The following is a 26,723-nucleotide window of genomic DNA, read 5'->3' as shown; positions in this document are numbered from 1 at the left end:
AATTTGTCACATCAGATCATAGAGTTTTTATAAAGATTAAGGAAATTAGTATATAGAAGGTGCTTATAACAGTTCTTGGTAGAGTATCACTAATGAATATTGGCTCTCATTAATAGTGTTGTTATTATAATAGCACAATATTGAAAATAATAAATATATCCAACAATAGATACAGGGTTAAATAAATTAGGGCACATCCATACTATAAAATTCTATATATTCATTTACATATCATATTTTTTAAATATCAAAACTATTTAATGGCCTAGGGGCATATTTGTAGTATGTTAAGTGAGAAAAAAAGAGACAAATGATATTTAACATATGACCCCAATTTTATTTTTCTTAAGAGATGTGTATTTTTTATACATACATGGAAAACAATTAGGAAATATATCCTAATATATCCTATATATCCAATATACCATATTGGATCATTTACTTAGTTTTTCTTTTTGTGTTACTGTTTTTATCAAGATATAATTGATCTATAAAATGGTATTAGTTTTAAATGTACAATACAATGATTTGATATATGTATATATTGCAAAATTATCACCACATGTGTTTACTTAACATCTACCACCACACACAGTTACAATTTTTTTCTTGTGATAAGAACTTTTAATTAATTAATTTTAAAATTTTATTTTAAATTCCAGTATAGTTAACATACAGTGCTATGTTAGTTTCAGGTGTACAATATAGTTATTCAACAATTCCACATATCACCCAGTGCTCGTTACAACAAAAGCATTCTTTAATCCCCATCTTGTGATGAGAACTTTTATGATCTATTCTCAGCAACTTTCAGATCTACAATACAGTGTTATTAACTACATTCACCAGGCTGTACATTACATGCCCCATCACTTATCTTATAACTGAAATTACATACTTCTTTATTGTCCATTTTTTCCCCTCTACTGGGCATGTACTGTTTTCTGGTATTAAAGTACTTTGATGACAAAAAAATATAATCTGGGTCCATTAAGGACTCTTCTTACTCTAATGTAGTTACTATTTTATTTTATTTTAATGTTTAATTTTATTTTTGAGAAAGCGCAAGTGGCAGAGGGACAGAAGATCTGAAGCAGGCTCTGCCCTGACAGGCTGACAGCAGCAAGCCCCATGTGGGGCTCAAACTCACAAACCATGACATCATGACCTATGTTGAAGTCGGACATTCAGATGACTGAGCCACCCAGGTGCTTCTGATGTAGTTACTATTTTATATGTCAGTTACATTTTAATTGCCTAGCGAATTAGGAGTTTACCCTCAGAGATGTCTGATTAGAATGGATTGTGTTGGGTGCCTGGGTGGCTCAGTCAGTTGAGCATCCGACTTCAGCTCAGGTCATGGTCTTGTGGTTTGTGGGTTTGAGCCCTGAGCCAGGCTTTGTGCTGACACTGTGGGGCCTGCTTCAGATTCTCTGTCACTCTCTCTCTCTCTCTCTGTCCCTCCCCCACTCGTTCTCTCTCTCAAAAATAAAAAAACAAAACATTACAAAAAAAAAAAAAGAATGGACTATGTGGACACTTTCCAACCTCTTGTATTTTTTTTTTATATATATGAAATTTATTGACAAATTGGTTTCCATACCTCTTGTATTTTTAACTTAAAGAAAAGTTATTCTGCTCTAGGGCTCCTAGAAAACAGTGGCAGGGTACCAACCAATGGGAAGAGAATCCTGACATAGTCTCTCAGGTCATAGGAACAGTAGCTCCTTTCAGACCACATTCCCTGAGCAGCCACAGTCCTTTCAGTGATAAAAGGCAGAATATTGTTGTACAGAGGTGAACAACAACATCCCTTCTCTGGCCACCCCAGTGTTTGAACATACACAAATTCTTCTTTCATGTATCAAAGGGAGATTAGGTTTCAATATTTAATTGCCACTGTGCCTAGAAGTCCCATAAATAAATACAGGGAAAGGAAGCTAGAGAACTCAGTAGCCTCCTTCATCAATATCACAGAATATTAATTAAGATTAATTTATTTTTAAGAACCCTTTACAACAATCAAGTTTCATCTAAATTAAATCAATTAGTCTCTGGATTCTCCAAGATTTAAACTGGGTTGAAAATTGGGTTGTACAACCTTAGGAAGAACTATCCCAAATAAAATTTGCCCTAGAATGTGCTTTAGAATCTGAACTTTAAAGGGACCGTGCTTTTTTTAACCTTCAAGTTTCAGTAAAACCTAGCTAACCTTTATTTTAAGTGAATTGTTAGTGAATTTAAGTGCCAAGTAGGATTCCCATGTAAGATTTGCTTGTGGCTACTGTATGCTTCAGTAAGATCAAGACCAATATGGTGCCTTAGGCCTACTAAAAGAGGAAAATGGACACCTGATTTTCCCATTCTAGGTGTCAGAATCTTAACTGAAATAATAAGGTAATAGGAATCCTATATTAAAACTTAACCTATAACCATATCTCAAGTAGTTCTTTAACAGGGGACTTTGTATATATAAGACAAAGTTTTATTGATAGTTTTTGAGCTTATGATATAGAATAAGAACTGTATTTATTCAGTCAACTTAAACGTAAATATATACAACTACATATACTATTAATAGATTTTAACTCCAATTTCCAATTCTTCCCCACTAAGGAAGAAAGAAGAACCCATAATCAGAATGGCCAAAAGAATTGTCTCTCTTCTGGCTGGCACGTCCACATTGCTTTTCTTCTTACCCCTAGACGTTTCTTTGCTGATTCTATCCTGCAGAGGTTTCTAGTCTCCAACGATGACCCTGCAGTGAACCATGCCTTCTGGTAATCATGCCCTTATGGAGTAGTCCCCTACATTCAATTTGTTCTGGCCCTGTGTTACCATAAGAGTGGGGCAGAAATGATTAGGTTCCTTCTTGATCTCTGAGAACATTTGCTCTGGGATAAGTCAGCTATCCTGTAAGAAGCCTGAATAACATGAGCACCATGCCCTGAAGAAGTCCAGCTAGCCACATGAAGCTGTTCCAGCCATTCCTACTAAGGAGTTGGATAGGTCTAACCCTGTGAGTCCTCTGTCACGTGCCTTCAGCCCTAATCACAAATGCATGAAAAACTTGAGGGGCACTGCCCAGCTGATTCAATCAACCCTCAGAACCATGAGAGATGTAAATTACTGTTGTAAGCCATTAAGTTTTGGGATAGTTTGTTATACAGCAATAGAAAATTGGAACACTTAGCTTTCTTAACCCCTGTCTTTCTGCACTGGTATGTTGAAGAACCCCATGACTGAGTTCTTTTGCTGTTGCAAATGTTAATATTTCTTTTATGTAGAGTGCTAATGGAGGCTACACTCCCTTCCCATATGCTTTGTAAAATGCTGACTGCCTACTTGTTCATAAAAAGCAGTCAGGAGACTTCTAAATCCTAGAGATATATTTTTGCAGACTAAAAAAGTAGTATATTCATTATAGAAAATCTGCCTAATAGAGAAAAAAATAAAAATCACTCATGATTTCACCACTCTTGACATTCTAACTACCCTTGACATTCTAGTTTATTTGCTTGAAGTTTCTACAGTCTATTCTCTCTTTTTTCTTTTAATTTTTAATGTTTATTTTTGAGAGAGAGCGCGCACGCGCGTGCGAAAGCATAAGTGGGGGAGGGGCAGAGAGAGAGAGGGAGACACAGAATCCGAAGCAGGCTCCAGGCTTTGAGCCGTCAGCACAGAGCCTGATGTGGGGCTCGAACTCATGAACTGTGGGATAATGACCTGAGCCAAAGTCGGATGCTTAACTGACTGAGCCACGCAGGCATGCCTCTCTTTTTTTTAAAGGCAGAATTGGGAGCATACATGTTGTTTTGAAAACTGATTTTTTTTTTCACTTACTGTATCACGAGCATTTTCCCATACTTTGACACTTCTTTGAAATAGTAACATACCATCGAAACTAGCCACAGACTTAAGGATCACTCCATGTAATTAATTCACCAGGAGTTCTGCATTTTTGATGCTGTCAGTCACTAAGTAAAAAATATGAACCAGCATTCAGAGAAAATGTGAAAATTATCTGTTCATTTTTGGAATTGTATATTTACAAGAAAATCAAAACAGAGAAGATGCTCATGCAAATAAAACTTTTAGAATTGAGATCAGAGAACAGCTAGGATTCTTCCTATAGATATGAAAATTCACCTCTTAGAAAGATGAATGCTAAAAAATTCTGACCACTAGACTAATACTGCTGTTTGACAAGGACTTGTCTAAAGTTTTGTCATAAAAAAAAGCATTTTCATGCTCAAGACAAGCTGGGAAGCATGGACATTTTTAGAACCTTTCTTTTCACTATTTTTAACTTCTAAAAACTCAAGGTTTTCCTTGTTTGGAATGACATAAAACATCTTTTAAATGTTTGAGAATCATAGCTGTTTTTGACGTTTGTGAGAGCACTAGGATAGTTTGCATTTGGTACATTTAGACCTTCTTAGTGGTTTTCCAATAGTCCTGCAGCTAGTAGTGAGATATAATAAAGGTGTAGGAGTCATTCCAAATAAAGCTAATTGCATATGTTGTGGTATATAGTAAATATTTACCCGATTAAATTGTTTCTTCATATTTCTGTTTTTTTGTAGCTAGCATATTTTTCAAAAGTGTTATTACTGTGAATAGAATATATTTAAAGAAAGGATAAAAGTATGTCTAGGGATATTTATCCATAATTTTTACCTCTAGTTTTTCAGGCACGTTAGTTCTAAAAAGTTAGTTAGCTATAAGTTAGCTACAAAGTTACCAATATAACAAGAAGGAAGAAGATAGTTTTGAAGATTATTTCAGGGTAGCTGGTAATTGAAAAACTTGAATAAAAAGACAAACACATGTCTCTCAGCTTTTTCTTTGAAATGGTGAATGATAAATGATTGTTATTTGAGTTTGTGCAAATCATAACCTTATCTATTTGTTATGTTTTCTGAGTGTTCAGGTCCACTAAATTTGTTAACTAAATTTTTGTGGGTAAAAATAAATATATGATATTTTTCCCTGCTTCTCAAAATTAAGAACATCTGTGCAGGGAGTATTCAGGGGTAAAGCTTTATATGTTTATAAAAGATGTTAAGTATGAAAAAAACAAGTATTGGAAGTAGTCCTAAATTTTGATGTGTTTCCCCCTTCATGCCTGTTTTTAAAACTTGATGTAAAATTACTTAAACAAGATCGAAGGGGCACCTGCGTGGCTCAGTGGGTTAAGCATCCAACTCTTGATTTCCACTCAGATCATGATTTCACAGTAATGGATGGAGCCCCATGTCAGGCTCTGCGCTGACAGCACAAGAGCCTGCTTGGGATTCTGTCCCTATCTCTCTCTCTCTCCATTCCTCCACTGCTCATGCTTTCTCAAAAAGATGACTTTGAAATTATAAAAAAAACCTCAAAGGTTTTCAGATTTCTTTTGAAATAAAAAGATATCACAATGAGATAAAACAATATAGAAAAGAAGAAAAAGCATCACTATTCTTTAGAGGGGAATTGGTAGGGAAAGTTTGTTTCATTATTTATAGATTTGCCATCTCCAGTGATTTTTGTCTCATATACTACTAATCATTTATTCTAGTCATAAAGAACTCCTTCTGTTATTTGCACACAGATGTTATATTTTTCTAACTACTGGTAGTAGTAGTTGATGTCTTAAAGACTATAAGCTATATTCTTTATATTAAAGAATATAGGGGCGCCTGGGTGGCGCAGTCGGTTAAGCGTCCGACTTCAGCCAGGTCACGATCTCGCGGTCCGGGAGTTCGAGCCCCGCGTCAGGCTCTGGGCTGATGGCTCAGAGCCTGGAGCCTGTTTCCGATTCTGTGTCTCCCTCTCTCTCTGCCCCTCCCCCGTTCGTGCTCTGTCTCTCTCTGTCCCAAAAATAAATAAACGTTGAAAAAAAAAAATTAAAAAAAAAAAAAAAAAGAATATAAAATGGAAGTGTAATACAAATTTGATTCTTTCCATTTTTGTTTTCATTTTGTAATATAATCATAATGCGAGGTTTCTCAACCTTAGCACTATTGACATTTGGGGTCAGTTAATTCTTTGTTGTGGGAGGCTCTTCTGTGCATTGTAGGATGTTTAGCATCATCTCTGGCCTTAACCCACATGGTTCTAGTAATAATACTCCCCAGTCATGAAACAAACAATGCCACCAAACATTGCCAGGTGTCCCCTAGGGGGCAAAAGTGACTCCTAGTGTACCACTGCCATAGTGTATTTACTAAAATTCTTATCATGCTTTCCAGGAGCATAATTTGGAATAAAGCAGTGTACCATTAGTAGCTAGGCACAAAATCAGAACAGAAAAGCTACTAGGCAGTATTTTGGATACCATAAATAAAAAGATCAGAAACAATAAGTACATTTCTTAATCAAAGACTGTATTGTCTGGGTAATTGGTACAGAACAGACTACTGGAAACATTTTAGTGATTACCAAACAGGGAAATAAAATTATTTAATAGCTAGAGAAGTCATTTATGGCTGTTTCTCTTCAATCATTATTTTACGATGTGAAGCAGCAGGATCTGCAGATATTAAAGGACACATGAAGGTCCTTGTAACTATTTTGTGTTACCCCACATCACAGTGATTTTCCATGGTGTTCTAGAATACAAATGTCTCACTCCTTTTGTCATTATGTCTACAACAGGTGATGCCCAGTGCCCTGCTGGGAACATCATTAATCTAACTTCCTCTCCAAAATCTTTGGCATTTGGTATCATGACAAGCACTCAGCAGGCAAGGCAGTTCACAGGGTGTTTTTCAGTTTAAACATATGCCAGAGAAAAAATTTTTTAATGTAGCTATTTGAGAGATATAGAAAAGCAAAATGATTTCACATTTTATTAAATTGAATATGCAGGAGGGAAAATATACAAAAGCCTTAGTTGCCTACATATATTAAGTTTAATGTGCATTTGAAAGCATCTTACCTCAGCTTTACTGAATATTTGTACAAAACCTGAATAGAAATTATTAATAAGGGCAGTTAACATCACTAGACTCCTTAAGATGGTGTCAAGAAAAAGGTAAGACAGGACCAAAGCCTGAATGCTGGGAGAAGACCCTACTCACTAGTTCTGTGTTCTTTTCCTTTACTCTGTGACTTATACCTGCTGTAGAGCAAGGCAGGAAGAGGAAGAAGGAAATAGTATATCTTAATCTTATTTTAAAACCCTGCTTCAGGGGCGCCTGGGTGGCTCAGTCGGTTGAGCGTCCGACTTCGCTCAGGTCACGATCTCACAGTCCGTGAGTTCAAGCCCCGCATCAGGCTCTGTGCTGACAGCTCAGAGCCTGGAGCCTGCTTCAGATTCTGTGTCTCCCTCTCTCTCTGGCCCTCCCCCTGTTCATGCTCTGTCTCTCTCTGTCTCAAAAATAAATAAATGTTAAAAAAAAATTAAAAACAAAAAAACAAAAAAAATCTGCTTCAGGGCAGGGCACCTGGGTGGCTCAGTCAGTTGAGTGCCTGACTCTTGATTTCAGCTCAGGTCATGATCCCAGGATCATGGGATAGAGCCCTGCGTTGAGCTCAGCTCTGAGCGTGGAGCCTGCTTGGGATTCATTCATTTTCTCTCTCTCTCTCTCTCTCTCTCTCTCTCTCTCTCTCTCTCTCTCCCTTCTCCTCTCCCCCTCCCTCCCTCTGTCCTGCTCCCCTACTCTTGTACACACTCTCTCTAAAAAAAATTAAATAAATAAATAAATCCTGCCTAAAAAAAAAAAAAAAAAAAATCCTGTGAAATGTTAATATTAGATTGGACTTCCAAAAGTAAAATCATGCCATGCTGTGGCCCTTCAAGTGACCCTCTGAACTATTTATAGGGGTACTTGGATGGTAGATGTATTTAAAAAAGATTTTTTTAATGTTTATTTTTGAAAGAAAGAGACAGAGTACAAGCAGGGAGGGGGGCAGAGAGAGAGAGACACACACACAGAATCTGAAGCAGGCTCCAGGCTCTGAGCTGTCAGCACAGAGCCCGATGCAGGGCTCAAACCCATGAACTATGAGATCATGACCTGAGCTGAAGTCGGATGGGCAACCAACTGAGCCACCTAGGTGCCCCTGTATGGTAGATCTATAATTTGTTCTTATAACTGGAGATGTTCTTAAAATGCCTAAGACAGTAACAGTAATAGACATAATAGGTAACCAGTAAGTAGTCGCTGAATGAATGTATGAAAAGGATGCATCTTGATGTAGAAGTACGCCTTATTGTATAATATAAAAAACATTTTACATCAGTAGAAAAAGACATACACAGAAGGCATGCATCCATCACCCAGCTTGAAAATTATCAACTCATGGCCAGTCTTGTTTCAAATATATCCCACCTACTTTTTCCTTCTCTATTGTTTTGAAGCAAATTCCAAATATATCATTTTATTCATAAATATTTTGATATCTGTCTCTAAAAGATGAGGGCTCTTTTCTTTTAAAATAACATTATCATGCCTGAAAAATTAAAACATTTTCTTAATAGCATCCTGTCAGTCTTCACATTTTCAAGTGTCTCATAAACGTCTTTTGAATCAGGACTCACTTTGTGATTATTTGATATATTTGATATATTTCTCAAATATTTTTTAATCTTCAGGTTTCCCCATCTTCTCCTTATTTTCTCCCTTGCAATTTATTTTTTGAAGCACTGGGTTGTTTGTACTGCAGTGTTTTCCATAGCCTGGAGTTTGCTGATCATCCTAATAGTGTCACTTACTGAAGTCTCCCTTATATTCCTCTGCCCCCTGTATTTCCTGTAAACTGCTAGTTGGAGCTAAAGACTTAATCAGATTCAGATTTAGTTTTCTTTTTGCAAGTCCAAAAAGAAGGTGGTGGCCAAATCATAGAGCATTCTTGACTTTTTGCTCAGTACCATGCAAGTTGATTTAGCTAACGTTTGTCGAGTGTTTTCTATGTGCCTAGCAATGTGCTTATGTTCTATGGACATTATGTCATTTAATCATATTTAAGCTTCATAACACTAGTGCATATCCATTTCTGCCTGATGACTAAATTTCTTTCAGAGGGCTAAGGAATCTTAAATGCCTTTCAGGCAACCCCTCAGTGTATACACAATTGTCATTTATGTGATTTAATTTAGAATTCTGTCTGAATTTTCTTTTTACTGGATTCATTTAGAGCTATACAAAAATAGCTTGCATTAAATGCATTTTTTATATTTTAATAATAAAGCTCGAAGACCTGTCACTTCACTGTGAATTTGTTGTACTCAAGTTTTTTGGTACTGGAATTCACCAGCTGTTAATCTCACAAAAAAAGATAGATATCTAAACCACAAATAGGGCCAACAGAATTCAGTATTTCCTGGGTCTCTTTTTCCTTTTCACTCATTGTCTTCTGCAGGTGCACTTAGGTCTCTTTCATCTCTCTCTGCTTTCTTTGCACTGCTCACAGCGCTCACAGTATCCTACTGTTACCCAGGGTGAGAAACTGTCTGGTGATTACAAAAGCAAAAGTAGCTTTTCATTGTTTGTTTACATATCTTTAATTTATTCTGTTCAGTTATCTCCATACTCCCCAGATTTACCGTTTATAAAACCAAACCATTGGAGAGCCAAACTCGAAAAGCCAATGTCAAATTATCTTGACCAGCTGACACTTTTGAAGATTAAACTGTCTGATACGTGGTTGATAGAGAAAAGGCAGTAACTGGCCCAAGTTGCAATTAGTTACCAGAGAACTGGAAACAAAACAATGCAAAGAGGGTCCCATTGTGCAGCTTTACAAGCTGACATGCAAAGAGTAATTTATTCTTTATATATTTTAACCCTTCTTCTCCAGTCATATCTCCTTTAATAGTTTTAACAACTTGTCTCTGAATATGACAGAGAAATAGGAGTGAATGAAAAGGAAGTTTAATTTCTTATTCTGGTCGCACTTCACTATGAGACATTAGACAAATAGCCAAATTCTCTGTCCTTATTTCTTTAAAACAAAATTATTTTTATACTGATTATCCATAAAGAACCTTAAGACTCTTATTTGAATAGTCTCCCATGAGCTCAGAGTGTGTATAGGAATTGTGTCTCTCTACCTGATCTTCCAGGGTGCCCGGGGTAGCACGGTGCACGTGCTCATGCTTCCTAAATGGCTTTCGATGCCGGTGATATTTGAAAGGTTATACATTTTAAAGGGTATTTTGTTCCCTTTTTCCTTGGCAGAACCGAGGAGCTTCCTTTTCTAAGACCAGTGCTGTTTGGACTCAGTGAAAGTACACTTTGTTCTAGGAGAATTGCCATGTGAAAGCCTAGAATATATATTGAGATCTTCCAAGAAAGGGGGAAAAATCACGTTCTAGGACAGTGAATACTGACTTGGTGCTGAATGAATGATTGTTATGTGCTCTTTTACTCACAGGCTCGCTTTTCATATGTGCGGATGAAATATCTTTTCTTTTCCTGGTTGGTGGTTTTTGTTGGAAGCTGGATTATATATGTGCAATACTCTACCTATACAGAACTATGCAGAGGAAAGGACTGTAAGAAAATAATAGTAAGTATTTTTTTATTTCCTACTATTTAGAAAAAACATATTAATAGGTTATATTAATAATATATTTATACATACTTACTAATAATTATTTTCAAAAAGTAAAAGTTAATTTGACCTTAGAGTTGTGTTGAACCTCTTAGCTTTTTGATGTGACCAAGTTAGTAGGAGTGTTCTGCATCTTGAAAAATCTAAAATTCAGAAAGCTAAATATATAATACAGATTACTGTGAGAGCATCCTCACTGCATAGGGGTTTCTTTTTAAAATATACTGTAAGTTTAGTTTAATCAGGTAAGTTTTTAAATGTTTATAGAGTATAAAAGTATTATTTACCTTTCTGGAACATATCTTTTGAATAAATGGAGTCACTCTCAAGTACCAAAAATGTACCTGAAAAGCATATAGTCTATTTAGTATTCAGTTTCTATCCTAATGACTAGGTGTGTCTTAGGAAAATTGCTCTATCAGTCTAATATTTTTAGTAGTAATTATTGGTTATATGTTTGAGGATAAGTAATTTTTTTAATTTTTAAAAAATTTTTAATGTTTATTTATTGTTGAGAGAGAGAGAGAGAGCTGGGGAGGGCAAAGAGAGAGGGAAACACAGAATCCATGAAGCAGGCTCCAGGCTCTGAGCTGTCTGCACAGAGCCCAACGTGGGGCTCGAACTCATGAATCATGAGATCATGACCTAAGCTGAAGTCAGACACTTAACCGACTGAGCCATCCAGGAGCCCCTTGTGGATAAGTAAATTTAACTCCTTGTTTTCTGCTAATATCTTCTGATATAAATAATATTAAAACATTGCATCTGAGAATTGTATTTTTGTTAATATGATTGTTGGAATCCCAGTGATTATAACTTATTAATGATTCTGTAGTTATTGAGTGGTTGCTCTTTACCCAGGCCAGTGGTACTAAGTATGTGCATATAGCAGGGAACAAGCTATCATGACCTTGGGAACTTACAGTCTAGCAGGGAAGATGCTGAATACAGTAAGGTAGGATAATTATTACAATAGCAAGTGTTATAAGAACATAAGACAGGGAAACCTGAAGCTTTCCAAAGTTCTAAAGAAATGAAATCAGTTTAACTCTAGCCTTTCTCAATCAAGATAAAAACAACAACAACAACAACAACAAAAATAACAAAGAAACCTCCTCAGGAGTATTACAGCCTCTGAAATCAGCAAGGGAGGAATCACTAATATAATAAGCAGGGAAATTAATTAGTAAAGACAACTCCCAAGTCAAGTTCAAAGGTGTCCATTGTATATGTCCATTCCAAATTGCCATTCCAGATCCTTGAGGAATTTTAAGATCAGAGGAACCTCTGGGGCCAGGCAATGTATTGCATACGGGTCAGTAATAGTTAAAATAATACTATGAAAGCCTCCCAAGCCCATTTTACAAATAAAGAAATAGGTACACCTGAAACTAATGTAACATTGTATGTCAACTATACTTTAATTATACATGTATACATATATAATATATATATGAATAAGAGAGAGAAGCACTTGCTGATGATGGTAGAGCCAGACTCTTGGTGCTACCTTATGTTAGAAAAGACTGACAAAATTATAGCTTAATAAAGCTAAGGAAAAAACCCCAAAAAACCTACATGCTCACCTTCAATGAAGAAGAAAGAAGCAGGAGTTATATAATCAATTATAACAACATAAAATAACCAAAATTAAGGACGCTAGGTGGCTCAGTTAGTTGAGCATCCAGCTCTTGATCTTAGCTCAGGTCATGATCTTGTGGGTTCATGGGATTCAGCCCCAAGTTAGGCTTTGCACTAACAGCATGGAACGTGCTTGGGATTCTTTCTCTCCCTCTCTCTTTCTGCCCCTCCCCTGCTTGCATGTACTTATTCTGTCTCTCTTTCAAACTAAATAAACTTTATTTATGTATTAATACAATAATATCCAAGTTATAAGGCATATGCTGGTGCATATTCTGTTATTAGTGAATTATAGTTGTATTTTTAATTATTTATGATTATTAATATTTTATTATTGAAGTTTTTAATGATTTTTCCTTTAATTTTACTTTATAATAAACAGAAGAATTCTAGAATAATTTAATAATTCTAATATAGTAATAATTCTAGCATAATTTAATGGTTATCTTATTACAATTTGAAAATAACAAAAACATTTTCTGAGCCTAAAACATATCTTTTCCCTAAGGCTGGCTTAAAAAAATTGTAGTTTCTCTGCACAATTTGGGAATTATGTTCTTAAAACGTACCAAAACTGGTAGTATTAAGATCAGTAGTACTAAGATAGTAGTAATATTTACTAAGAATTGTATGATTAGAACCAAAAACAAGCAGAAAAAATATTTTTTAATTATAAAAGCTTCAAAGAGCTAGCAAGATAGTGAGGAGTTACTTGGTCAAGATCTGGGAAAGGATGGTGAACCTAGCGTTGACTGTGTTTGCCTGGGGTATATAACCTAAAATACAGTTTGGGGGAGCTAGGAGGATACAAATCTATTTCAGGTCCTACAAGGATGGGACCTTGGTTTACCATGCTGTGGGCTGATACCCCAAACAACTGAACCCCAGTAGTAAAGATGAACTAAAAGAACCTCAGAGATGTGAGCTGACTTTTGTAGCCTCTTTTTCCCTCAGGGGGTATTGCTGATACTGGGCATGAGCAGCGGTCTGAGAAGTAGGACTGTATACTGGAAGAGAGTTGCTGCTGGGGACAAGAAACCAGCAAGCTTTTGTAGAAAACTAAGAGAGCCTCAAGCATACAGCCAGTTATCCTGTTGGGATATTTGCCAAATCCTAGGGTTTTACAGAATGGGAGGCTAAACATCTCATTGGAAAGCCTTTGAAAAGCAGAGCAGACATTTTGGCAGTCACACAAGATACTGTCTAGAGTTATGAACCTACCCATGGGGGGAAACCCCAATGAATTCCCAGGCTCTCTGTTAAAAACCCTAGAGGGCTATGATAATTTCTTGGAATGGAGATCAGCCAAAAATAGCTTGAGCTTTACTAGAATCGCAGCCTAGCCTCCATTCAGCCTAGTCACTGATTGGGTTAAGATGATCACCTTCCATTCTATCTGTCTATCCAAGGGAAGGGAAACCCTCTCTGAAAGCATTATGTAAAGAATTACAGGACATGGCAAAAGACAATGTGACATGATCAAAAACCAAGAGATAAACATGGACAATAGAATCAGATCCACAGATGATCCAGATATTGGAATCATCAAAAAAGGATTTTAAAATAACTGTGTTCCTGTTCAAGTAAATAGGAAGAAAGGTAAAGAAAATAAGTGAAACAATGGATAATTCCAACAGAGAAATGAAATGTATTAAAAAAGAATCAGGAAGACAATGTGGCAGTTCCTCAAAAAGTTAAATATAGAATTTACATATGATCAAGAAATTCTGCTGGTGGGTATATACCCAGAAAAATTGAAAGCAGGGACTTAAACAATACTTGCACACCAGTGTTCATAGCAGCATTATTCACAATAGACAAAAGATGGAAACAACTCTGATGTCCATTAATAGATGAATGTATAAACAAAATACATGGAATATTATCTAACCTTTAAAAAGAATACAACATGGATAAACCTCAAAAACATTATGCTAAATGATATAAGACAGACACAAATGGGCAAATATTGTATAATTCCACTTATATGAGGTACGTAGAATAACAATTATATATAAACTGGGACAATGGTAAAAGGAATTAAAATGTTTAAGATTCTTATCATATAGCAGAGTAAAAGTATCAACGAGTTAATATCAATTAGTCTATAAATATCAATTAATTAATGAAATATCACTCAATTAACTTTAGACTTCGTTGGAGTATCTGGGTAGCTCAGTCATTTAAGCATCTGACTTTGGCTCAGGCCATGATCTCACAGTTCGTGAGTTTGAGCCTCACATTGGGCTCCCTGCTGTCAGCACAGAGCCTGCTTTGGATCCTCTGTCCCCCTGTCTCTGTCCCTCCCCCACTCGTGCCCTCTCTCTCTCTCAAAAATAAATAAACATTAAAAAAACAAAACAAAACTTTAGGCACACCTGGATGGCTCAGTTGGTTAAGTGTCCGACTCTTGATTTCGGCTCCGGTCATGATCTCATAGTTCATGAGTTCGAGCCCCACATTGGGCTCTGTGCTGATGGTGAGCCTCTCTCTCTCTCTCCCTCTCTCTCTGCCCCTTCCCTGCTCTCTCTCTCTCTCTCTCTCCTTCTCTCTCTAAAAAACTAAAAAAAAATTTTTTAACTTTAGACTTTGTTGATCAAAATATGCACATTGTTATTTCTAGGATAGCCTCTGGAATAGAAAAAGAGTGTATCATTTCCAAACTAATAATGAAAAATGGAATAATAAAAGAATACTCAGTTCTAAAGAAAGCAAGAAAGTAAAGAACATATAGACAGTAGAAGTACAGAGTACAGACAGTAGAAGTACAGAATACATAACAAGATGATAGATGTCACAAATTGAATTCCCTGGGAAACAGATTCAGAGACTGAGATTTGTCTGAAGGATGTTTATTGGGGTGGGCTCTTGAGATTAACATCTGTAGGGGAGGGAGGAAACAGGATAGACCAGAGAAGTTAAACCGCAATACAGTGGTAACAAAGACCTCAGTCGATTCTACAGGGTCCAGGCATCTATACCTTGTCACTGATCAGTCATTGAATACAGTTTTCTACCCTCTTCTGTCCTCCCTTAAGGGGACATGACCTTGGGTAAGGCTGTATTCTAAGGCTGAGGATAAGTCCCAAAGAAAGATTCAGCTGAGAGCTGTTGACTACTTACATGCCTAATAAGGGAATGAGTACTCTTATTCTGGACAAGATATGGGTGGTTTACCATGGCACTGGCTGTCGTATATTTAAACCCAAATATATTGGTAATTACATTAAATGTAAGTGGACCAAATGCTTCAGTTAAAAGACAAAGATTGTCATACTATACTAAAATTAAAAAAACAGGGGCACTTGAGTGGCTCAGTCGGTTGAGTGTCTGACTCTTGATTTTGGCTCGGGTCATGATACCAGGTAATGGGATTGAGTCCCACATTGGGGCTCCACACTGCTTAATATTCTCTCTCTCTCTCTCTCTCTCTCTCTCTCTCTCTCTGCCCCTCTCCCCCACTCACACACACTCTCTCTCAAAAACAAACAAACAATGATATTTACAAGAGAAACATCTAAAATATAAAGATGCAGATGGATTGAAAGAAAAAGAACAGGAAAACCATTCAGGCAAATATGCAAATTATAAAAAAAGGGGGGTGTTTAAAGGAAAACCCATAGCTATATATATTCACATAAGTTTCAAATTATACAGACTATACCTCTTTTTAGAGTCTAAATCAGCCTTTACTGGCTTGAAATGTAATACCTTTTAAATTTGTTTCTTCTGTGTTTTAGTTTTACAATATTTGCATATGTAATTGTCTGGCCTTTTCACAACCTTTGGCAATATCCACACATACTTTTTTTGATCCTGGTAATTCCTGTTTTGAAATGTAGAGTCTAAACTGATTGTCTCTCTCCCTCTGTATTACTGCATAGACTGTTCTCCTATTTAAATGGACTGAACTGAACCAGAATATATAATAAGATGGCTGATTTTCAATTTGGTTATAAAAATATAAAGCTACATTATCTCAAAACCACATTTAGCAAAAACATGGTTGCCAAAGGATTTGTAGTATATAAACTCTGGACAGATTTACTCCAAAATCTTCTATTTCATCTTTGTGAAGGAAGATTATAAAGAAATACAGAATGGGGCGCCTGGGTGGCGCAGTCGGTTAAGCGTCCGACTTCAGCCAGGTCACGATCTCGCGGTCCGTGAGTTCGAGCCCTGCGTCAGGCTCTGGGCTGATGGCTCGGAGCCTGGAGCCTGTTTCCGATTCTGTGTCTCCCTCTCTCTCTGCCCCTCCCCCGTTCATGCTCTGTCTCTCTCTGTCCCAAAAATAAATAAACGTTGAAAAAAAAAAAAAAGTTAAAAAAAAAAAAAAAGAAATACAGAATGCTCTAGTTCTGGACAAGAAGATCCCAAAGAAGTCCTACAAACATTACTTGCTGAAGTTTAACAATGTGGGTTCTTTCCTTCCCTGTGTAAATTGACAGTTTGACTTCTAAATTTTCTCTAGTTATTTTTTCCTGTTTTTAATCATTTAATACTTATATTCAAGGTAATTACTATCACATAACAATCATATAAAAAATATAACCCATTTTAAAAGAAGTATCAGTTAACAAATATTTTTTGAACACCTACTACATGTCAGTCATTATTCTAGGTGTGGTGATTTAGGGTAAGCAAGATATAGAGTCCATGTTTTAAGGAGCTTACAGTATAGTGGAATATGTATAATAAAAACAAAAATACACAACAACTTTAGGGACTAAGAAGTGTAATAAGAAAGGATATAATAGCAATATTTTGTAGAGAATGGCTAGGGCATGCTACCTTAACTAGGGTAACTGGGAAAGTCTTCCCTGAGAAGATGGTATTTTGATTAGAACTTGATGAGAAGGAAGCAATTACATGAATATCTGGGCAAAAAGCATTTTTAAAAAAAGGACCATAAGTGCAAATGCCCAAGAGGGAGCAAGCTTGGGAAATATGATTGATTTCATGAGTAATTTATGAAAATCTGCCTCATTACTTCAGTCATTTCATGTACATTTTACTTATTTTTTGTTTTTTAATATTTATTTTTGGGGAGAGCACAAGCAGGGCAAGGGCAAAGAGAGGAGGATCTGAAGTGGACTCTGTGCTGAAAGGCTGACAGGAGCGAGCCAGATGTGGGGCTCAAACTCACAAACCATGAGATCATGACCTGAGCTGAAGTCAGACACTCAACCGACTGAGCCAGCCAAGTGCCCCTAGTCATTTCCTGTACATTTTAAAATCTTGGATATTGATGGTACAATTCATCAAGTATTGGGAACTTCTTGATTATTAGTAGTTCAACCATATTATGTTAGTTTATTGGAGAAAATCCTAGGCTGGAGTCAAAGTACCAGACTTCTTTCTTGTAGTGTACTATATGACTTCGAGTAAGTGACTTCATTTCATTGACTTGCTATTAAGTTCATTCATTGTACAGGTGGGAGAACTACCCTGGCCTTGCCCTACCCACATCACAGATTTTATGGACATAAAGTAGAACTGAACCAGTTACAATGGCTTTCTATTACTGAATGATACTGTAACATATCTATTGAATATAGAGAAGGTTCTCAAGTCTTTGACTTGATTCCATTTGGCCTGGGGCAAGTACCTTAATATTTGATATTGCTATAACTATAACATTGTAATTCAGAAATTTCTCCAGAAGATTGCCCTGGCTGTTCCATTCAGAGCATTGCTTCCAAGCTGAGATCACTGTTTAGGAGTTAGATATCATAGGTGACCAACAGAATGTGATAAGCAGTTTATTTATATTTAAGAATCACAGTCTATCTTGTCCTACACAGCTTTCTTCTTCTCTGTATATCTTTGTCTTTTTCCCTCTCTCTTTCCATTTGTATATGAGAGGTCATAGCTATTATAGTGGTTAAGAGCATAAGCATTGGAATAAATGAGCTTCAGGCTTGAGTTCCAGCTTTGCCATTCCTTAGCTAGATAGCTTTTTCTTAACCTCTGTAAAGTGGGGATTGGTAATACTGTTGTCTCATCAGGTGGTTGTGAGGATAAAATGAGCTTATGTATTGAAAGGCTTAACACTGTGCCTGGCCCACAGTACTCAGTAAATCATCATTAGTATTGTTTTCTCAAGTTTATGCCTTTGAATCTGACTGGGAAGATAACACACACACACACACACACACACACACACACACACACACACGCACATTATATGATCAGTTATATCAATCAAGGTTCAAGGAGAGAAGCAGAACCCAAAGAAATATATAGTAAGGGGCACCTTGGTGGCGTAGTCAGTTGAGTGTCCGACTCTTGATTACAGCTCAGGTCATGATCCCAGGTTCATGGGATCTAGCCCTGTGTGGGGCTCCATGCTGAATGTGGAGCCTGCTTAAGATTCTGTCCCCTCCCCCATCATGTGCGCGCGCATGCACGCATGCGCGTGCTCTCTCTTTCTCTCTCTCTCTCTCTCTCTTTCTCAAAGAGAAAAAAAATTTTTTACACTTATTTATTTTTAAGAAACAGAGTGATACAAAGCATGAGCGGGGGAGGAGCAGAGAGAGAAGGAGACACAGAATCTGAAGCAGGCTCCAGGTTCTGAGCAAGCGGTCAGCACAGAGCCTGATGCGGGGCTGGAACCCACGAACTGTGAGATCATGACCTGAGCCGAAGTCGGACGCCCAACCGACTGAGCCACCCAGGCACCCCCTTTTTTTTTTTTTTTTTTGAAAAAAATTTTTTAAAGGTTTAGGGGTTCCTAGGTGGCTCAGTTGGTTAAGCGTCGGACTTTGGCTCAGGTCATGATCTCACAGTTCCTGGGTTTGAGTCCTGCATTGGGCTCTCTGATCCTCTGTCACTGTCTCTCTGCCCCTCCCCAGTGCCCCCTCTCTCTCTTTCTCAACATAAATAAATAAACTTAAAAAAAAAAAAACTATCACAAGAAAAAGAATGTTTAACTATGTGTGGTAATGGATGGTAACTAGAATTACTGTGATGATTATTTCACAGTATATGCAAATACCAAATCATTCTGTTGTACACCTTAAACTAGGATAATGTTACATGTCAGTTATATCTCAGTTTTTTTAAAGAGATTTATTACAAGGAATTGGCTTACCCAGTTGTGGGAGCTGGCTAGACGAGGCCGAAATCCACAGGGTAGATTGTCAGAACTTCTTGGGCATGGGTTGAAGTTGCTGTCCACTGACAGCATTTCTTCTTCATCAGAGGAGCCTCAATAATTCTCTAAAGGTCTTTCAACTAATTGAATCAGGCCCACCCAGATTATCTGGTATAACCTCTCCTAAAAGCAATTGATCACAGGCTTCAGTTATATCTACAAAATACCTTCCCAGCAACACCTAGATTATTGTTTGCTTCATTAACTGGGGACTGTAGCCTGGTCAAGTTGATACATCCAAAGACCATCAGATTGGATTAAAACGATTTAGTTGGGAGGCACCTGGCTGGCTTAGTTGGTGGAGTGTGTGACTCTTGATCCCAGCATTATGAGTTCAAGCCCCACATTGGGTGCAGACATTACTTAAATAAATAAGTAAATCTTTTAAAAAATAAAATAATAAAATGATTTAGTTTGTACCAGAGATAGTTGTACTGCACCAATTTAAAGAAAGAAGGCTTCAATGAACACACATCTCTGTGGGTAGAATAGTAGAGAAAGGCTTCCTAGGGGATGTAGAAACTTCTGTAGGCCTTCTAGAATAGAAAGAATTAGGTGGGTTCTTGAGGAATGTCTTTCTCCTTGTAGTTACAAATCAGGCTTGCTTTAGTACTTTTATCCCAAAGAGCAATTTGATGATTAACATTAGATCTGAGAATTCCCAGAACATGCATTAGTAGCCACTGAACCACAGCCTTGGTTGTTGGGCCGTTTGGCTGCCCATAAATTAATAGATCTTCCTCTTTTGTCCTTTTATAGTAAATTTAAAACACAAACCTGGAATGTGGAACAAATTAGATATGTATTTCATATAAATTATATACTATGTGTGAATTAGTCTAATTTAGTAATCAAGTATATTTCTGATAATTTCAACATTGGAAATCAGTATAGAACATTAGTATTATTTACCTGAGATGTTTTCTCTAATCAGTGGATAATTTTTATTAAAAGATGTTATAAAGTTAATGTGTTTCTTATCTAAGGTTCCAGGAAGCTAGGAGCTAAAACTGGAATTAATTTCACACATTGTATATTGATTTGCAATTTGAATTAAAGTTTCTTGTGTTCAGTTTTTAATAATAGTATGATACTATCCACTGTTATATCCATTATTTAGAACTTGATTCCAGTGAAATGCATAACAGGCTTTTAAATAGTAGGCTTTTAAAACTTTGAGAAGAAAACGCAGTGGGGGTGGTTTACCAGGGGAAGCCAAGGTTAACTTGGTGGACGTTGTAAGCACTGAGAACGGTTCTGCTCTTCTTTGTTTGAAGGCAGCTCTCTCTGAAACTGAGGGGGCAACCACTAACTCACCCTAATTAAATGCTCTTGGAAGGATCTGTTTTTTTCCAGTTGTGCTTTTTTCTTTTATCCACCAAGCTAATTAGAATATGTTGTATAGTTCATTGTACATTTTCTCTGATTACAGAAATCACTAATTCACTCATTATTTCAGCAAGTTCTACTTGGTGCCTAGTCATAAAGGAATTTTTCACTGTGTAGTTTTCTGCCTTCTTTAAAAAAGAAAAAAAGAGTAAGGACAGGGAGAGAAATTTTCCTTCCATGTAATTTTCAGGACAACACTGTTTAATATTGGTATTTCTGACATATTCCTCAATGATGGAGAGTGTTGGTTTTGAGGTTCTATCTGCATAGTAATGAGGAATCACTCACTTCATGCTGGTGAACTTTTGTGAGTATTACTTGAGCATGTGCTTTAAAGTGGAAGCAATAAAAGATACGGAGCCCCTGAATTTTATTATAGTCTCTTTAAAGATCTAATTTCTAGAAATAATGGTTTGTTGCTTAAAACAACTAGCTTAACATATATGAAAGTTAGGATATTTAGAACTATGTTTTCAATTAGATAGTAATACATAACGATTTCATTTAGCTTTGCATTTGCTTAGAATAAATTATTATATGACTCTAGAGGTTCATTTTGTGTTGTCATCCTCTGTTTTTAAAATATATGGAATGAATCCACTTGGAACATACTGTCTTCAGAGTAGAAGCGTAATTTTTTCCTTTTAAGAAAAGTATAATTTTCTTTTATGTCAGCTTGAGTTAGATTACCAATCTCTTCCTGGTGAATTTACAGAAAAATATTTACTAAACAAGTGTATTTCAAGTCTTAACAAACATAAGCCCTATTCTAGGGGTAATGTTACTGTTTAGATTATAGTAGCATTTCTGGTGACCTTCGTGTGTTAATGCTGCGCTCTCTTATATCATGTGGTGGTCACTGTAATCCTGAAACAGGTGGTATTGTTACCATTAGCATAATTCCTGAGAAGCAATAAAGAGACTAAGGGTTAAAGCCAGTTTAGAGGAAACAAGCCAGCAGGGCAACTGGCTGGCTCAGTTGGTGGACCAAATTACTCTTGATCTCGGGGTTGTGAGTTCAAGCCCCATGTTGGGTGTAGAGATTACAAAAATAAAGATTTTTTAGAAGAAACAAGCCAGCAATAAACACCATGATATTTTAGTTACATGCTTACCAGTACTTGCTAGAACTGGGAGATACAGAGATAAGACATGTCCCCTCCCTGAAGATGCTTACAGACTACTAGAGGATATGGAAAAATAAACAAAAAACACATAATTGAGACTGGGAGTAGGGTTGCTAAATTTAGCAAAACAGACAAACACAAAAACAGGATGCCCAGTTAGATTTGAATTTAACTTAAAAATGAGTTTGTTTTTTGAGTGTAAGTATGTCCCAACTATTGCCAATAAACAACTAATATTTTTTCAATATAAGTATGTCCCCTGTGATATTTTACTGGGAAGTCGGAGAACATCCCAGAAGACTCCTTGGAAGACTCCTTGTATCTTAGCTGAATTTTGAAGAATCAGGCATTGCAAGCAGGAGGAGGCTTGTGCACGGCTACATTCAGATAGGAAAGAATGCTACATTCCAGGAACTGCCTGGCTAGAGCAGAGTATGAGGAGCAATTTACGGAGGTCACAATAGCAGAGTCAAAATCATAAAAGACCATTTACGTCCTGTTGAGGAGTTTGCCTTCCATCCTCAGGGCAGTATAAAGTCAACAGAAGTTTTTAAGCAGGGAAGTAAGTGGTCAGATTTATGTTTCAGAAGAATTTCACCAATTGTGGTAGAGAGGGTGGGCTGGATAGGAGATGCCACAGGAAGGGAGACCAGTTTTATGGTTGTTGTAGTAATCCAGGGACAAAGCAGTCAGGATTTAAATCATGGCGTTAGTGGTGGAAATGGAGGGGGGAAATCGTTTCAAAGATATTAAGGAAATAATTTGATTGCCAGCACTTGGTGACCAATTGAATGTGGGGGGAACAGGGAAGAAGGAGAAGTTTAAGACAACTCACTGTTTATTCCTTCAGATGCATGGGTGATGGCACCTTTCAGTGACATAGGGAATAAAAGCTTAAGTTTGGATAAGAGGAAATAAGAGTTGACAGCAAGTATAGACTGCTGTTTCTAGGAACTGTGCTGGGAAATCAGTCAGTTTTGATTTGGTTTAAATTTTTTTTAATTGTGGTGAAGTATACAGAACATAACATTTACTGTATTTTTAAATGTGTACTTATTTATTTGGATGGGGGAGGGGCAGAGAAAGGGACAGAAAGAACCCCAAGCAGGCTCGGAGCTGTCAGCGTTGAGCCTGACTCCAGGCTCTATCTCACTAATGGTGAGATCATGACCTGAGCTGAAATTGAGAATTGGATGCTTAACTGACTGAGCCACTCAGGTGCCCCTAACATTTACCACCTTAATCATTTTTTTTTTGTTTTTCATTACCTTTTTTCAGCTTTATTGATGTATAATTGACAAAATTGTAAGATTTTTAAGGGTGCAGTGTAGTGATTTGATATACATACACATTCGGAAAGGATTCCCTCCCTTGAGTTAAATAGCACATCCATTACTTCACATATTTACCTTTTTTGGGGGGGGGGTGAAAACATTTAAGTCCTAATCTCAACAGATTTCATTTATACAATACAGCATTATAAACTACAGCCACCATGTTATTCATTAGATCTTCAGACCTTATTCATCATCTAACTGAACATTTGTACTGTTTTACCAACCTCTCCCTATTTTCCACACTCCCCAGCCCATGGTAACCACTTTCCTACTTCGTTTCTAGGATCTTGACTTTTAAAAAAAAAAAAATGTTTATTTTGAGAGAGAGACAGAGTAGGGGAGGGTCAGAAAGAGAGGGAGAGAGAATCCCAAGCAGACTCCGTGCTGTCAGCACAAAGCCCGACCCGGAGTTGGATCTCACCAGCTGTGAAATTGTGACCTGAACTGAAATCAAGAGCTGGATGCTCAACTGACTAAGCCACCCAGGCACCCTGACTTTTTTTTTTAATTCTACATATATGTGATACCATACAGTATTTGTCTTTCTCTGACTTATTTCACTTAGCATAATGCCTTCCAGATTCGTCCATGTTGTCACAACTGATAGAATTTCCATATTTTTTAAAGGCTGAATAATATTTCGTTGTGTGTGTATATGTATATATATGAATTAATAAAATGTGTGTATGTGTATATTTATGCATATATATATACATATTTGTGTATGTATACCTATGTATGTGTGTGTGTGTGTGTGTGTATATATATATATATGTATATGTATATATATGTATACATACACCGCCCTCCCCCACATTTTCTTTATTTTTCCATCATTGGACGAATCTTTTTTTTATAAGACAGGTTCTTCTTCTTTTTTTGTTTTTCAACTTTTTTTAAGTAATCTCTACACCCAACGTGGTGCTTGAACTTATGACCCCAAGATCAAGAGTCACATGCTCTATAGACTGAGCCAGCAAGGTGAACCTACTTAGATTGTTTCCATACTCTGGCTGTTGTGAATAGTGCTGCAATGAACATGAACAGGTATCTCTTTGAGACAATAACTTCATTTTCTTTGTATATATACCCAGAAGTCGGATTGCTGGATCATATGGTAGTTCTATTTTTAATTTCTTACAAAACCTCCATACTGTTTTCCACAGTGCATTGAAACCATTTTTAAGTGTATAGTTCAGTAGTGTTAAGTATATTCATGGCTGTGAAACCAGTCTCCATAAACATTTTCATCTTGCAAACCTAAAACTCTATACCCATTAAACAAGAACTTCCCATTTTCCCTCCTCCCCAACCCCTGGCAACTACCATTCTACTCACCATTTCCATGAGTGTGTCTACTTTAGATACCTCATAAAAGTGGAATCGCACAGTACTTGTCATTTTGTGCCTGGCTTATTTCACTTTGTATAATATCTTTAGGGTTCCTCCATACTGTAGCATGTTTCAGAGTTTCCTTACTTTTTAAGGTTGAATAATATTAAGGTTGTACATATATACCACGATTTGTTTATCCATCATCCATGAGTGGACCCTTGGGTTGCTTCTACCTTTTGGCTGAGAAATTGTTTTAAATTGACCTCATCCAGTTTGGTTATGCACACTCCTTAGATTCTGTTTTGAAAGATAAGGGTAGCTACTGAAAATATTTGCTCCAGGTGAGTATTAACTATTCCTGCACCACCATATTACTGGATTATAAAATCTGAAGCAGGCTCCAGGCTGTCAGCACAGAGCCCAACATGAGGCCCAAACTCCCGGACCGTGAGATCATGACCCGAGCCAAAGTCAGCACTTAACCAACTGAGCCACTCAGGTGCCCCTATAATGATGTGATTTCTGCTACACATATAGGCATTTATTCAGCCCATTTTTATTTGTAAGCAGTCACAAAACTTTTAATACAATCAGTCTGTAAATTTATTAAAGTTTTTATTCTGTCCTTTTCAGTATTCTATTTGCATGAAAGATTTATTCAAAGCAGAAGCAATGATACTCCAGAGACAAGCTTCTGTTACCCTTATAATTAGCATCAGGCAACTAGAAATTCTGAGCCAGTGATTCTTAAAATGTGGTCTCTTTGACCAGCAGCATTAGTATCGCTTCTTGGAAACTTGCTGCAAATGCAGATTTTCAGCCTCACCGAGAACTAAATGAGTCAGAAACTGACATCTGGGTCCATCTTTCTGTGTTTTAGGTTTTTTTAATGTTTATTTATTTTTGAGACCGAGAGAGACAGAGCATGAATGGGGGAGGGTTGGAAAAAGGGAGACACAGAATCCGAAGCAGGCTCCAGGCTCCAAGCTCTGAGCTGTCAACACAGAGCCAGATGCAGGACTCGAACTCACGGACTGTGAGATCATGACCTAAGCGGAAGTCGGATGCTTAACCGACTGAGCCACCCAGGCGCCGCCCCCCCCCATCTTTCTGTGTTTTAACACAAACTTCAGGAGATCTAAATCTCCCTAAAGTTTGAGAATCTCTGTTGTAAAACTGTTAACTCCAAGTACTTCTTTTTACCCCCATTATGAAAAGATAAGGAATATTTCATATTTTAGCCAATCCAAATATTTTAAATACCTTCAATTTCACCATAGATAGTCCATTTCTAACATTCATTCACTACAATATTTAACAAGCTAAAAATTTCACCAATATGATCCTAATTTGGTAATTAATAAAATCCCCCAAATGGGTCAATCTTAGTCAAGATGTGGACAATAGAAGCATGTATTACCTTGGAGCATGTGCTTCCTTATTACCTGACTGGGACTCTTGTGGAGCCCCTATACATTCCTGGACTAAAAACAAAAATATCACACTGTGTACACTGAATAATTTTAAAGTATATTACAGATGTTATCACAGAAGGGAAGGAAAGAGTTGAGAGGGTTCTTGTGTGTGTGTGTGTGTGTGTGTGTGTGTGTGTGTGTGTGTGCATGTGCACACATGTAGGGAGAGGAAAAGAGAGTCTATGATAAGCACAATTAATGGTTGAGAGAAAGAATTCAGGAAGAGGGGAAAGGAGAGAGGCTGGAGATACAGCGAGAGTGTAGAGAGTGGTGAAGATTAAAAATAGCTGATATAGATATTGGAGAGCGCACTGACTAGACTTGGAGAATTTTCAGGCACTGGTTAAGAGACCAACTCTGCTGTTTTGTCCTAAAGAGAAATTGTAAGATTGTCTAAAATACATTTTTATAATATGTATCTTAGAAAATGATTTAAGACCTGGTACTTATACATCTATTTGTTGTTATCACCCCTTGAGGTAGTTTCCACAGTTCATGAAATTATTCCTTCAGCACCAATGAGTTTTGTAAAATTTAGCTGAAGAGTGCCATCTTCTGGTACTATTAGGTATGTGCAAGCAAAGGCAGAGTATGGGAGAATCCTCATAGTAATAAAATCTTAGAACTGGAAAAACCTTTAATGTTTTTTGCTGAGTATCCTATTGTGAAGTTGAACTCCTTTATAATCTGTATCTTTTTAGTTAGGAGATCAGATTGC

The 26,723-nt window shown here is 36.9% G+C and overlaps 1 protein-coding gene across 1 annotated transcript in view; it reads left to right on the top strand.

Moving 5' to 3' along the window:
• The window catches only part of DIPK1A (divergent protein kinase domain 1A), a 110,711-nt gene that overhangs the window by 65,314 nt on the left and 18,674 nt on the right, over positions 1 to 26,723 (top strand). Inside the window, exon 2 of the mRNA XM_030324970.2 lies at positions 10,366 to 10,500. Within this exon, the coding sequence (XP_030180830.1) occupies positions 10,366 to 10,500 (135 nt within the window). The remainder of the gene's footprint in view (positions 1 to 10,365; positions 10,501 to 26,723) is intronic.

This window comes from Lynx canadensis, chromosome C1, assembly GCF_007474595.2.
Source record: "Lynx canadensis isolate LIC74 chromosome C1, mLynCan4.pri.v2, whole genome shotgun sequence".
Lineage (NCBI taxonomy): Eukaryota > Metazoa > Chordata > Mammalia > Carnivora > Felidae > Lynx > Lynx canadensis.
This window is presented reverse-complemented; position numbering and strand designations above follow the sequence as displayed.